The following is a 14,937-nucleotide window of genomic DNA, read 5'->3' as shown; positions in this document are numbered from 1 at the left end:
TTTGGCTTTCCTCTGCTGTTAAGAACTGTGAGCTGGGGGAGATGTAATGTTAAAGTCGGATACGTCTGTTACCACTGTTGCTTGATGAAACCCTGAGTAATGTATCCTTTTTGAAAGCAAGTGGGAGGAAAATCCAAAAGAACAGTTTGTCCAGAATTGTCAAGCACAAACAGCAGAGCCAGGAATTGAGTCTTCATCCCCAGTCCTCTTTCCTTTTCCCTACTCACTCAGTGCTGCTTCGGTTTGACTTATTTATCTCACCTGTGTTAGTTTGTATTTAAATCTGGAGGGTGAGTCAACCTCATCCTGGTGTTCCCTGCCAGCAGCAGACTTGGCTTGGATCATCACTGGGACTCTGCCCCTACTCATCAGTTCTGTTCAAAGGCTGCTGTTATGGTGGCCATTGGAACAGTTTGCAATTTGCAGCCTGAAGCTCCATAGCCGAACAGTTTCATAAGTCAGAAACACAGTCCACGAGCTGCTTTTTTTTGCAAGTGCTTGCCATGTGTGAGCAGCTGATAACCAAAGCAGCATTCATGAAGAAGGATTTCCAAACTTTAGGTTGCGCAATTCATCTCTCTTTATTTTTAATTTAAAATCTTTTGTTCTGCAGGCTCCCAGAACTTAGAAGCCCAGCACCAGAGCCACCAGTGAAGGTAGGAGATCATTAGGATATTGATAGATGTAAGTTAATTTTTCTGAGTTATTATGGAAACTGGACCAGACCAAGCACTGGGTACAATACATTAAGTAAGGTGGCCTTGTGAAAAGCCAGTCTGAAACAAGCTCAAGAAATTTACCAGATAACTCATATTTTTAATAAGGAATATTTTGGTTGGTTTTTCTGCTTAAAAAAGGGGAGGGAAGAACAGAGGCATATTTTATGGTTTTGGTCAACCGTCTTTTTCATACGTGTTTTGCTTATTTATTTTTATTGAGGTTGATGGGACAATATGACCTCATAGGTTTTCTTTCATACATAATTTATGAGGACCCTAAAAGGGACCTCCTGGGTCATGGATTCCCAGACAACCATGTTGAATAATCTCTCATACATTGACCATTCTTCACTGTAAGTCTCATTAGGATTTTTTATTTCCATTACTTCTCTTGGAAGAGTGTTCTATAACCTCATTCCTCTGATGCTCAGAAACCTTTCTGTAAATTCCACCTTGAATTTATTCATGGCCAATTTATTCCCCTGCCCTTTTGTGCTAACTTTATCATTGTTTTTTAAAATTGAAATGGCTCCTTTCCCTCCCTAACATTAGTTCTTTCAATGTGTAAAGGGAAAACATACATGCTTTGTGTTTTCATTTTGAGAAGCCAATTTCTTGTGTGAGGTGGGTTCTCCATTCCCTCATTGTGGAAACATTTCTTTACACCTACTCCAAGATTAAGTCAATTGTTTCAAAGCAGGTGACCAGAAAAATGTGTAATTATTTCTGATAAAAACTTTACTCATACAATATGATGGCATTCTTCCCATCTTGTCTTCCCATTTCCCAACTAGAAATACTTTGTCCCATTACAGACTAGAATCCCATTTGCCTCTATTGATGCTTGATCAGATGGCTCTTTGTTGTGCTGTGAATAGTTAAGACACACAGTTGGGTTTTTTTTTTCCACTGCAGTTTTTACTTGATCAGTTCTCAGATTTACAAGAAATTCATGCAGTTAGTTTCTGTGTACATGACCTTTTACTTCTTCTGTACATTTAATCTGGTTTTAATGTTTCCAGTCTTGAAGGTTCCCTGACTTTTTTACACAGTGTTGAAGGCTCTTTAGGTCTTCATAATGCTACTCAGTGGTGTACATTCAGCAAATGTTAGCATTCTGTTATTATCTTCAATTAGTAATTAACTAGTAATCTCCATCTGATTCAAGGACATCCCTTTCTGCATTATTTGCCTTTGTTTCCCTTTTTCCCAATTCTTCACCTACCTTTAACTTCTTATGCAGTATTTTTTTTTTTGTAATTTCAGCTGCTTAAGTGGCACCATGTCAAATCCTCTGGCAATCCTTCACATTCTGTCACCAGAAAATGTGTTATATTTGAGAAAATAAAGGCAAGTTAGCAGGCATTACCTTGTTTTGGTTTTAGGCTGAGACCTACTGGGGGAGTTTGGGTTGTTTAGCCTGGAGAAGAGAAGGCTCCAGGGAGACCTTAGAGTACCTTCCAGTACCTTAAGGGGGCTACAGGAGAGCTGGAGAGAAAACTTTTTACAAGGGCATGTAGTGACAGGACAAGAGGCAATGACCTTAAGCTGAGAGAGAATGTAGGTTTAAATTAGATTTAAAGGTAGTGATACAGTGGAACAGGTTGCCCAGAGATGTGTGAGCTTCCATCCCTGGCAGTGTTCAAGGCCAGGTTGGATGGGGCTCTGAGCCACCTGGTCTAGTGGAAGGTATTCCTGCCCAGGGCAGGAGGGTTGGAATTAGATGATCTTTAATGTCCCTTCAAAGCCAAACCACTCTGTGATTCTGTGTTTCATTTACTCTTTAATTATTCTTCCTTCTTTCACTTTTTTCCCCACTCTCTTCTCCTGAGTCCTACTATTGCCTTTTCTTCCTTCTTATATTAGAGATGGGTCTGTGGCTATTCTGCACTAATATGGTCCCTGCCTGATAGAACATATGCCAGGTTCTGGCTCTCATCTTGTGGCTTCTGATGCGGTCTTCCAACTGGATCAGCATATTGAGTTTTACTTCTGTCTTGAATAGAGTGATTTCTATTCTTTCTTCTGCCCCTGTGCTTAACCTCTTTATTTTTATTGAAAATGATGTTCTGAGGCAAAAGACTTCTTCCATTTTGGGTCCACACATAGGTTAACTTCAATATCTATCCAATCCCTACAGTACAGCAGCTTCACTTTCTCTTTTTTAATTCCCTTTTTGCCTCTGTGGCTAAACAACCTTGTACTGTTTGTTTTAATTTCCTTTCCAAGGTCTAACTCAGCTTGACTTTTTGGCAGTTCTCACTTAGTCCCAGGATTACCTGACCCCTAAACTGATTTTTTTTTTGATATTTCCTTTCCCCCAGTCTTTTTTCCACCCATTCATTAGAGACTTCTGCTTACACCTAGTGTCAGTTGGATTTTTTGGGGGATGGATAGGGGGTGGTGGAATGTGTGTGCATCTGTGTGAGCAAGGAGCCACATTTATAGTGTTTAGTCTGAAAAGCTTTTTCCTCCAAGATTTTCACCTTGTTTGAAGTAGAAGATCCAAAATCACTTCTTCAGTCTTTTTCTTTTACCTTCCAAATGTCTTCCTCACACATGAAGTCCCTTTGCTTTGCCTCAGACAAGTGAGGCATAGGGTTTGCAAAGTTTGCCCCCCTAGAACCAATAACCCCACTTTGGATAATCCTTTCCATTTAATTTGAACTGGGCAGCCTCTGTCTGCTGAAATGAGATTGCATACCACGCTGGCCTTTCCTGCAGTGTCCCTGCTACTTAGTGAAACAAAGTCTAAAAAAACCCTCATTTCTGGCTCGTTCAGTGACTGTTCTGTTTAGCAGCATGTCAGCTAGCACATAGAGGAATAATTGAGCCCTACTGTTATTAATAGCATTTGTTTTCCAATGGATATCCAGAGATATGTTATTTCCATGTGGCTGGACAGTTGTTCTGGCTGCACAGTTACTTGGCCCTTTGATTCAGTTAAGAATTATCTTTATGTGTTGTAAGAAATATTAAGCCCACATCAGGAGCCAACTGATAGTCATTAGCTATATAAGCATGTTAAAACAACTGTATTAAACTGCATGTGATGTACATTCCATATTGTGTACGAATAGCTTTTATACCGCTGGGATAGTTCTGAGAATCTATTTTTAAAAGCAGTTTTATTTCAGCAGTTTGGTTGCAGAGGAAATGAGGCTTAAAACTGTTCAGTTGTTGGGTAGTGAGACCTTGCTGAGGATCTGATTAATTTCCAGAGCACTGACCAGGGTGTGTATGATGTTTCTGTGTTTAAGTCCTTGCAACTTCAGAGATTAAAACACTCCTTTTTTTCACAATCTCAGAGGAGCAATGTAGGTTTATACATGGAAACTTTGTCTCCTTTAGACCGTTTTTAATCACTTGTGTTGACATTTCTCTTCATGAGGGCAAGGTGTATCATCAGACATTATATATGATTATTCCAAAATAAGGTTCTAACATGCATTTCCTGTTTTTGAAAAATAATTGCACGTTTGGACATTACGTTAAACTCTGAAAGATGTAGAAACTTCAGTGATCAGCCGAAAAGCAGCGACACATTCTCTTTCTTGAGCAAGAACAAACTGGGTGCAGCCTGGTCTTTGTGATTTAATGATTAAATCAAAATTGCATGTTCTTTGTATTAATTGTAAGCCGTTGATCTTGTGTTGTAATCATCGCACTGTCCAGTTTGTCAGCACGGGGAGTCTGGCTATTGGCAGATGATGAGAGACATTTACAAAGAATATGTAGGCTTTGCTACAACTAAACAGCAAATGTTTTGCTGAAATGCAAACATTTTTGTTATAAGTTTTAAAAACTTGTTTATCAGATTCCAAAAAGAGGAGAAAAGTAATTCTTCATTAGATTGTCATTTGAAAATGTAATCACAGCACAGTAAACAGCCTTCTAAATAGGCTGATCCAGATTCCATTGAAATCAAAAGAAAAGGCTTCAGTTGGATCTGGTTCTAAGAGCTGAGAAATCTAGGCTGCAGACCTGGCTTCTGTGCCAAACAGAAGAGGGAGGGGGAGAGAGAGAGAGAGATATCAGAAGCACCATAAGCAAAATGAATAAAACAGGATCTTAAAATGTATGGTACCATCCAAGTTGCTTGCAAAATCACTCTCTTTGGCACAAAAGCTGGGAAGGCCACGGTCTAGATTTCACAGGATATTAAGGACAGGGTAGTAATATCAGATATATAATAATAATAAAAATTCGGTGTTGTAAAATACTACGTACTTTTTTTTTTCCCTTTTGGAAACATACCAGAAAATTTTCACCTTTAAACTAAACACATGCTCACAGTTTATGGAAAGAAATATTCATTTTTACAGCCTGATCATGTGGAGTGCTTAGAAGCGTTCACGTGCATTATTTCTGAAGTTAAGAGTCGCACAGTACTTGCAGAGTCAAACTTTCATAATATACTGTTGGATTCAAGTGATGAATGAGCTATGGCAGTGTTTCACTGATGCCAGCCTGTAGAAACTAATAAATTCTAAAGGTTATGAACAAACAGACAACAGACTAGATGATGATCCACATGTGTTGGCAGATAGCTACAACACTGGAGGTGCTGCACAGGTCCATGAGATCATGAGCACCACAGTTCCTTGACTGTCAGGCACTGACTTCTAACAGCTGCTCCAGAATGCTCTCTAAATAGACTGACACCAAAGTCACAATCATGGCTGATTTCTAGCAGTCATTCTTCAGAAGGCTAGGAAGAAAATGCTTCCCCTGACACTGAATGCTCTCTTCTGAATGCCGTAAAGATGGTTTATATTCACATATAGAGAAGATGATTGCAGACAGAAATCTTCCACTCTTGCTGCAGATTCTTCAGTTGATTGCCAGTCCTGTTTTGGTGCTATGGTTACGTTTTAAAGCCAAAACTTTGAACTTCCATGTGTGTACATCATAAAAGTGGTTGACAGAGCAACTTCCTCACTCTAACATTTCAGAAAAGGAAATTGTCAGATGTCCCTGTGGAACCAGAAGAAGACTATACTAAATTTAACAGCGACAATCTGAAAACCAAGAAGGTAAGCAAGCTTTGCATTCATACATGTTTTGCTGAAGTGTGGATTAGTAGCAAATACAGAGTGTAGATTAATAGCAAGCACAGAGTGCTTAACTTTCTCCTTCAAAACACATCACAAATACAAAACAAATACAAAATTGTCTGACATCTGTAATTTTATCTCCTTGAACTTTTCTTTCAGGTTTAATGTGACAGTTTTAATTTCGTATTCTGAACTGTGTTTTGCTATTGCTGCTGGGCTGTATGTCACCAGTGTGCCTCACAGACTCAGACAGATGTGTTAAGGTGTTCGGCTAATGTTTGCAAAGCTCTTTGAGATCCTGAGATGAGAAATCCTATGGTTTAGTGATAGCAACTGGTAAATTTCAGTAACTCAAAAAAGAAATGAAGATGGCAGCATTTATTTAAATTCCAAGGGATGCTAAGACAGGCTTTATTTTTACCTAGAAATATTGCTTGTGCACTTACTTATGTCAACTTAATGAAGTTAAGTCAACAAAGAACTTACTGATTGCCAGCTCCAACGCATGTTTGGAGGCCAATCCAAATCTGAGTCCAGAGGTGCCTGCCACTGTACTATTCCTAGGAGAGCCACAGAGATGTGAAAAGAAATAGATCCTGTCTATGTTTGCCAAAGTTGTGAGGCTTGTACTGGCTTATTTCTCTGAACATTGAAAGAAAATGAATCTTCCTCCAACCCGTGGGGAACCAAAAAGGCCCGCTGTGCTGGTCTTGTGACCTTCAGTCTAATGCTGACTACTCATTATCCCTTTGCAAAGAGAAGCAGCTGGTGACAGATGCATTCCTTCCTCCCCCCAAAACCCCAGGGTTTTTTTTGTACTCATGCACGTTCTAGTTTGGAAGTAAGAGGATTTCCCCCTAAGTGAAGGTGATAAATAGTTTAAATATGCATGTTTCCCCATTCCCCACATTATATACTATAGCCTTTGAACTTAGCATGAAGATAGAAATAAACTGAGGTGAGATAATTCATTTTAACATTAAATATGATTTACTTCTGAAGTAATAACGCACATTGATGAGAGAATCTGGGAAAGAAAAGATAGCCCTTGGACTCTGTACAGCATACTACTCTTTTTAAAATACTTTGGCAATGGTTTTGTTTGTAGAGTAACATAGACAGTCATACAGTTGTTGCCTATCTCCATCGTATCCATAACCATCTAGCTGATCCCAAGTACTGTTATTGGGAAGTCCTGCAGACTGAGGAGTATCATAAAGAAAGGTCAATGCAAAGTTTTCTTAATAGGGAAAGCAGCTTGAGATTTAAAACGTAACGCTTTAAAATGCAGGAAAGAAAAGGGGTCAGCTCTATAAAATGTGGTTCATAAAATGTGTTTTAGGTGTAGAAGTCTGGGAAGTTGTCCCAGTGGCCTCAAGAGTGCTTTGGAAATGTTAGTTACCTTCTTCATTCCTAGTTCTTAATCTCTTTTCCCTTTATTTCACTGTGCATAGTCTTTGATAGTAAATCAGTGTGAATTATTCATCATCCGTAATGCAGGTCTGTAATTCAGCCTGCTGACAGCATAATCATGAGATTAAGTCGGAGGGTACAGAATGCATCTGTTCTATTGCATGCATTATTCCTCTAAATGTACACTCAGGGATTATCCCAAAGTAAACGTTTGATTTGGGATACCTCATCCTGCAGAAAGGAGAGATGTTTCACCTCCTTCTCCTTGTAGTTTGTTTTCTGTCTTTGTTTGAGGTTAAGTAATTCATGACAAGTATTCTTCAGTTTGAATAATCTCAGATTTGCTTTTTAAAGTTTTTCTCCTACAATTCAAAGCCTGCATAACATTATCTTTACAGCCGTATACTAAAAAAGCAATTAAACTTATTGCTTGACTTCTGTATTTAGGAGTTTGTAGCATCTGTTTCCCCCCTATGGAGCTGCTGTTTAACTGTTTCTGTTTATCATTTCACTCACAGGGAAACACCAAGATGTCTGCAGCACAGAAGGCTCTGGCCAAAGTTGATAAGAGTGGAATGAAATCCATTTCTGCTTTCTTCAGCTCCAAACCTAAAGCATCAAAATGAAGACTTGTTCTTGAAAAAATTTTATACAGTGGTTATTTTTATGTTAAGCTAAAGATATCTCCTGGAGTTTTTTGTTAGGGTAGTGTATGCAGGGCATGTCTGGGTACGAGTGTGATGGAGAGGTCTGTCAGCTGGCAGGGCGCAGAGCTGTTGGGCCTTAGTGAGGCAAGGCAGTACCATGATATCTGATTTTCCAGCCTGGATTGGGAAGATGGCTCAGCTGCATTAACATGGTGCTGTGAGCTAGAAGCAAGGCTTAGCAGAGCACTATACTGTGCTGCTGCTCCTTCTAGAGCTAGCCCAGTCAAGCCCACCACAGAGTTTTCTCCATTACATTTCATTCTAGGCTGAGAACTTGCCCACCTTTGATGATTTTTTTCTTAAATTCATAAGGTGTGTTATTTTTTTTAAATTTTCTGAAGTTTTTTACCCAGTGTTACATCAGAGTAGGTTAGCATCATTGCATTTTTATTTTGACCCTTATATAAGGGCTGATGTAAGCATTGTCAGTGGTGGTATTTTATCAAGGCAAGGATACTCTCTGTATTGGGATTTGGGTTGTTTTCAATATGCTGGAAACAAATGGCAATGAATGTCAGTGTACATGTAATGCAATAAAGTGCTTTGTGTAACAAACTTGTGCTTGCTGTATTTGCTGTGTGCTTCAAAAGCTAGGTTGGGTTTCAGCACATTTTTTAAGTGCTTTTGGTATTTTCCTGTATATAAATTTTAATCCTTAAAGAGTTCTGGCATCTCTTTGGCTTTACGTGATAAATCTCTTAGCACATAGCAATATAGGGGTATTTTTATGTTTAGTTCCAAGGTCAAGAGGTCCTTACAAAAATAATCAGGGAAAAATTGATTTAAAGGCAAGAATGGGTGGGGTTTTTTTAAGAAGCCTGTTTGGCGTTGGATTCAAAAGCTTAAGTATGAGTGTCTTAGATAAGGTTTAGTTTTACAAAGTTTTGCACAAGGTAGGACTGTTACTTAAAATGCACTGCCCACTCTTTTCTGTGTTCTTTCATCATTACAGAGTATTCCTGTGTATTTAGAGGGATAGCTGATGCTGTGGCTTCCCTCAGTCACAGAACTGAAAAAGAGATGGAGTCACTGGGATCAATTTTACTGGTCTAGCCAATTCTCCACAATAATCAATGTCATGCATCAGATGTTGCACTGAGTCATTACTGTAGATCAACTACAATGTGTGTTTTTGAAGGACATTCTTAAAACACATCAGTCTTTGCTACTTCAGCTCATTAGAGAATCTGCTTGTATCCCTTGATCATGTGAGTTTCAGAGGAATTAGGAATTCCCCCTTTTTGAGTAACTATGTAATTTTTCCACTTCCAACTTACTTGCTGTCGTTTACAACCCTTGGATTACGATGGTGTCTGTTAGGTTAAAAAGCTCTGTGGCACTCTCTTCCAGAAAGAAATGAAAGAGAAACCTTGCCACGTGTTCGGTGCCGTTTTGTAGTTCTTGTTGGGTTTTGTGTGCCTTTCAAACTGATCTTTTTTTACAAAGTGGCAGGTGTAGTTTGCAAATGCACAGAGGATCAGCATGGCTGGAATTCCAGATAGAGGAAAATACTTGGAAATCTACAGAATTATTATGTCTGATAATAAATAGTGTTTGATGAGCCCAGAACCAGCAATTGTGGTTATGAACTGGAAGAGTTAAATTCTGGAACACACTCAACCTCCCAAATTCATGTGATAGAAGGGATGCCGAAATGATGGCAATTTTGAAAAACATCTGTCAAAAATAAAGGATGATACTATGGGAAAAAAAGAAAGAAAAGGAACAGGCACATTCTGTCATGTTAATGGAGAAGTTCTGTGCAGTAAGCTACAAGTTAGGGAGTGTTTTGGTAGAAAAAAGGAGTTTTATATCTATTAATGAAAAGCCAGTTCTAGAAAATGCTGAGAAAGTAGGCAAGCGTGGGATGGGTACTTGTTGGAAAACCAAGAATGGGAGAGAATTATGTTAGAAATAGGAGCTATGGGGCAGAACAGATATACGGTAGAAGCTCTTCTGGATATTTAAATATGCTAGTTTTAGGGGTTTGGGTTTTAACAGTTCAAAAGTTTTGGGAAATAAATTTTGCAAGCGCACCTTTTCGTTGACTGAGCTGTTCAAGAACCTTCTATGAAAAGGTCCCTGTTCCTCTGGTCAGAATTTGGGACAGAGAGAGAACAAATCTGATGCAGATGAGAGGCCTTTGAGCTGACTTCTGATCTGGGGTACCAGATTTTATTTTTTCTTGCTCTCTGCATGCCTCTCACATCTGCTGCTGTGCTCAAGGACTAAGTCTAGAGTTCTTCCTCTGTGCAGGCATGCATTTTGCTTTAGTGCCACATCTCGACTTCAGCTGTCAGCTATGCTGTAACTTACCACAATAGTAATTTTATTAGTGACTGTGCTTTTGGTTGAGCAGGAATTTGTGCATGACAAGAAAAATAAGCCATTTCCAAAAACCATTAGAGCTTTCACATGAAAACAAAAACTCTTTTCCCTTTAGGAAAGCAAGAAATACATTTAGTAAGTTTGAAACTTCCTCGACATGTATCTGTAAGAAGTTATGAAGAGCATAAGGTGCCAAGTGCATAAAACAATATTTCCTACCACAATGAGGATTTAAATATAGTTACCCTGCCTGGCCAGCAGTAGCAGTAGATCATTATGAAGTGCTGCTTTGCTATTTCTTCCTTGGTTAGCATAGTATGGAGCAATATGCCAGGGCTATTATAGAAATGTGGTCTTACTTTATTTCTTTTTCTGGGTTAACATGACATCTCTACATGTTCATGTAAATATCTGATGAGCTGTGATGATTTTATAGTTGTTTATCTGGGATTAAACAGCTCTCACATTTTCACTTTTTTAGACTTTGCATAGCAAATGGGCTGACATGAGTGGGCATGGAAAACATAGAAATACAAGCACTGACTTAGGGGTATTTAAGGGTCAAACTGGCACATCATTTTCAGTCTTAAGTAGTAAACTTAGTTTTATTTGTAGAAGTGATTGGTGATTTGAATATTTTCAGTGGAAGAGGTGGCATAGTTGGCAGAACTTGCATTCAGATCTGAAATCTGAAAGGGTTCAGTGTGCTTGTTTTCAGGTGTTCAGTTGCATCTGACGTGATGTTTATTGGGGCAAAATTAAATGCATGGATGGTTCTTTGAATAATGTTTTTGATTAGGGTTTTCTCTTTCCTTTGTAGATGCCTGAGAAAAGACATGCAAAGAAGAAATGAAAGGAGTTTAAGGAGACTCGCTTGTATTATTGGAACTCACCATAATCACAAAGCTGCTTTTGATGGCTTTCTTTACGCACTTTCTGAAAAATAAATGTTTGACATCGGACATGCCCTGTTCCAAGAAAGAGCAAATCTCAGCAGATTAGTATTGTTAAATACGCGGTGTGTTAAACATACTCTGCTTCAAATTTTATAGCTTACACACCATTGGTCTATCGGGCCCTTCCAGGAAAGCACTTACAAGCATGCCTAATGTTAAGCACATGAGCAGCGATCCTCAAGTCAGCCGTGTTGTTCGTGTGGGTAAGTGCTTTGCTGGATCAGTGCCTGCAGCCCTGTTAGGTGCTGAGCATCCTGATCCATATCCAGCAAAGCACTTACGTCCATGCTTATCTTGAAGTGGAAGAGCCAGTCTAATATTTGTGCATTAGTGTTCACCATAAAATCTCTCTTGGCACAATGACTCATATGCTTAATATTAAGCACCTGCCCAAGTCTTTTGCAAGATCAGACCAACTGCATCCTTGAGCAAGTCTTAAATACTTGATTTTCTATGTTTTGTACTCATTTTTTAATAGAATGTATGCTTTTAGTGACTGTAATTACAAGTTTTAGAAGCTGTATAGCAAAATATGTTTGTATAGCATGGTTTATGCAATTTCTTCTTTCTTTTTCAAAAGTCTAATGTTCAGTCAAAAAATCAACCAAAATGGGAAAAAACCCAATATTGACTCTTTATAGGACATTTACATTTTTAAAAGTAATTTCACTGAGTTTGATTTACATGATTGTGTCCAATGCTAACCTGTTTTACAGAAGGTGTCACCTAGCTCAGATTGTGTGGACAGTGTGACTCTTTAAGTGCTAATCCTTTAGGTAGGTTTTGTGTTCAGAAGGGCAGATGGAGAAGCTGTGTTTTTTTATTTTACTTTTTTTATTCTAAGGGATTGAATACTTACAAGCATATATAAAATAACATGTACATTTTGTGTTGAGAACTAAACCAAAACCTGTGTAATTTTTCACATTTAAAAAAAAAGAGCTAATTATCCTTCATTTATTGATGTAAGTGGCACTTTCTGTGGAGTAAGCTTCAACCAAAATGTCAGCCTGAGTCTACATAAAACATGCAGAAAATGAATGCTAATGAGATCCTCTGGTGATTTGTGTCGTATGCAGTCTGATGTTCTTAACTTAAATACCTGTATATCAAACTACTATTAATATATAACTCCTTGCTGGAGAACTTTTTAAAGTTAATAATTGACAGGATTTTGAACAGAATGAATTTTACTTCTGTAAATTCCAACTGTGACCCCAGTTTACAGATGCCTACAGCGAATAACCAAAATGCTTGGTAAAGCTTGAATGTATTTTAAGTGTTCTAGGTAAAACAGAAAGAAATATTTTACATCAACTCTAGCAAATTTTGCCTAACTTTGAGTAAAGAAGAGCTCCAATAAGAGTTTATTATGACCTTGCTGGAAACTAAATTCTAGGACAGAGGTAATAACTTGTTCAGCTTTCTTTTCAACTGATTCTGTTTATCTCTGTTTCAGAATATGAAAAACCTGTACTATTAACTGTTTAGAAATCATATGTGAAAGGAATTGTAATATGAATGCCTGTTTTAGGAATTTGCACTGAATTCTTTTTGTTAGTCTGGTTAAGCAATGTGCACTTTCTCTTTTTAAGGAAAAAATAATTTTTTTAACATTGTTTTTAGGAATACAGCAAGATTATTATATGGGTCCAAAATGAAATTTCTATTTTTCTAGCTTACATTAAAAAACACTTGATGTATGAATTAAGATGATATATTTCAGTATGTGGTTCCATATTTTGTAAGATTTTATTTTTAATATATATGCAAGAAATAAATAAATGCCTTTGGAATATTTTGCTGATTATTTCTTCACTAATATCACAGAGGAATGCAAAGGAAAACGCGGTGCAGTCAGGCTACTGATGCTGTTACCCTCCACAGAGTAATCAGTAATTCTTGGACTGAGGTGGAGGAAATGATGAATTCTGATATAAATACAAATCTAAACATTCATTTAGACAGATTCAGTGATGCAATTAGGCTAATCCCTGAGGACCTTACTGTACAGGTGTTCTAAAAAGACACCATCTCTGTCTACATACAGTTGCTGGCCTACACACTCTGGACATTTTCATTTTCATGAACGTGATGGTGAATCTTTGAGTGTTGGTGGGATGAGGAGGGTGGAGGTGAAGAGAATGATGTGATTATTGGTGTGACTTTTTATGTATTTTGCATTCTTCGCCATCACATATGTGGTACATAGGTGCTCCATCAGAGACTAACACAGAACTGATAAACAATTATTTTCCATGTTTTTTAGGAGCAGACAGTTAATAAAGCACAGAGGAAAAGCTGTTCCTCTGCCAAAACATTATCCCGGTATCACCCTGATATTGTAAGTGTTGACATGAGGCTTCAAGGCTGTTAGAATAGTTACAGTCATTGCATTTATAAAATCCAGACAGCAAGGGGCAAAGCAAGGGTGATGGGTATTTTATTTGGCTCTCAAGTTTGTTTATTGATATTAATGAAACAAAAAAAGAAAAGAAGTAAGGCTTGTACCATTTCATATACTCATCACTCACCAGCACTTATCTGAAGTAAGAGAAGTACCCAGTGCTAACAACAAAGCAACAGCACAACATCTATTTAAATATGAAATAGTATTTGCATTTCTTACCTCAATGAAGTGATCTCACAAGGTGTTGCTTAGACTAAGGAAAACAGAACATTGCTTTGCATTCTTGAAGAGCTTCAATAGCTCAAGTGTCCAAGCTGAACTCTCTAGTAGCCCCTCTGTGCACAACTGTTGTCTTTTAGGGTCTGTCACGTTGCAAATTGCCCTAATTTTTCCAAAGCTCCCTTTTAAAATGCATTGCATACCCAGAGATAGTTGCAAAGCAAGCATTGGTGTCTCAGGTAAAACAATGCCCCTGTGAGGCTCATCAGTTTTTAAGAGGGGAAGCTAATAGGAAGGTGAAAAGTTCTGCTTTAAAATTTGGCTTCTGATTTGGGATTATGGCCATTGTTTTGTTCACCCTCTTTCTTTTCAGTCTGAGGACCTGATTCTTTTTCAGAAGGTGCTAATTTATTATAGTCCTATCTCCCCTTGACTTCAGGCCAACTGAGCAAACTGTGTCAGAACAGGAATCCACATTCATGAGGACAGCCAAAATCAAAACTCTCTGCAACCCTAGTCGTGAATGGGCTCATCACTTCTTCCTCTGGAATTTTCCTTGTGCAAGCTGGCATTGCTACAGGTTCTTCCAAAACAGTTCAGAGTTGACTCAGTAGGGGTGAAAGTGAGAAAACCCCAATCTGACGTACTTTCTTCTCTTGTAGTCAATCTTATGCTGGAGAAACTGAGCAGAAAGGTTAGAGAGATAACAATGAGGATGGAAATTAAGAAGGCAGCAAGGCTGGCTCAAATACAAAAGGCAGTGTTGAAAATGAAGGAAAAGTAGGCAGTGGGAAGGAAATAGTGGTAATCGAACTGTTGAATTGAATGTGGAAAGAGACCACAATAAGGCTGGACATGAAGAAAGCGACAGCAATGCTGATGCAAATGAAACAGACTAGATTTAATATCTGCTGAATTTCTTTGTTGGCATCAGTCATGCTATGGTCTCGCCAGGGATCTGGTGCCACTTGAGTGGGCACACTGGCTACAGAGATCAGGCTGCTGTTATCAGCAGTGGGATTTGCTACTGCACCTCTCCTCCAGATGCAGATGGAGCACTGAGCTCAGTCCTGCTGTTTCTTCCATATGAGGTAGATCCCTGAGTGTTGTGCCCTTTGCAGAGCTCAT

The 14,937-nt window shown here is 38.4% G+C and overlaps 1 protein-coding gene across 5 annotated transcripts in view; it reads left to right on the top strand.

Annotated features, from left to right (window-relative positions):
- The window catches only part of RNASEH2B (ribonuclease H2 subunit B), a 43,371-nt gene extending 30,393 nt beyond the window's left edge, over positions 1–12,978 (top strand). For 2 of the 5 annotated variants that reach the window (XM_059838988.1, XM_059838987.1), the window contains exons 9-11: positions 614–656; positions 5,675–5,755; positions 7,708–8,451. In XM_059838988.1, the coding sequence (XP_059694971.1) occupies positions 614–656; positions 5,675–5,755; positions 7,708–7,815 (232 nt within the window). In that variant the 3' untranslated portion in view covers positions 7,816–8,451. Of the gene's footprint in view, positions 1–613; positions 657–1,985; positions 4,847–5,547; positions 5,651–5,674; positions 5,756–7,707; positions 8,452–11,044 lie in introns of those variants that run through there. The other 3 variants (XM_059838991.1, XM_059838990.1, XM_059838989.1) reach the window with 3 other exon arrangements.
- Positions 12,979–14,937: the final 1,959 nt, after the last annotated feature.

Source organism: Haemorhous mexicanus, chromosome 2 (genome assembly GCF_027477595.1).
Source record: "Haemorhous mexicanus isolate bHaeMex1 chromosome 2, bHaeMex1.pri, whole genome shotgun sequence".
NCBI classification, from domain to species: domain Eukaryota; kingdom Metazoa; phylum Chordata; class Aves; order Passeriformes; family Fringillidae; genus Haemorhous; species Haemorhous mexicanus.
Note: the sequence above shows the minus strand (reverse complement) of the source record. Positions and strands in the feature narration are given on the sequence as shown.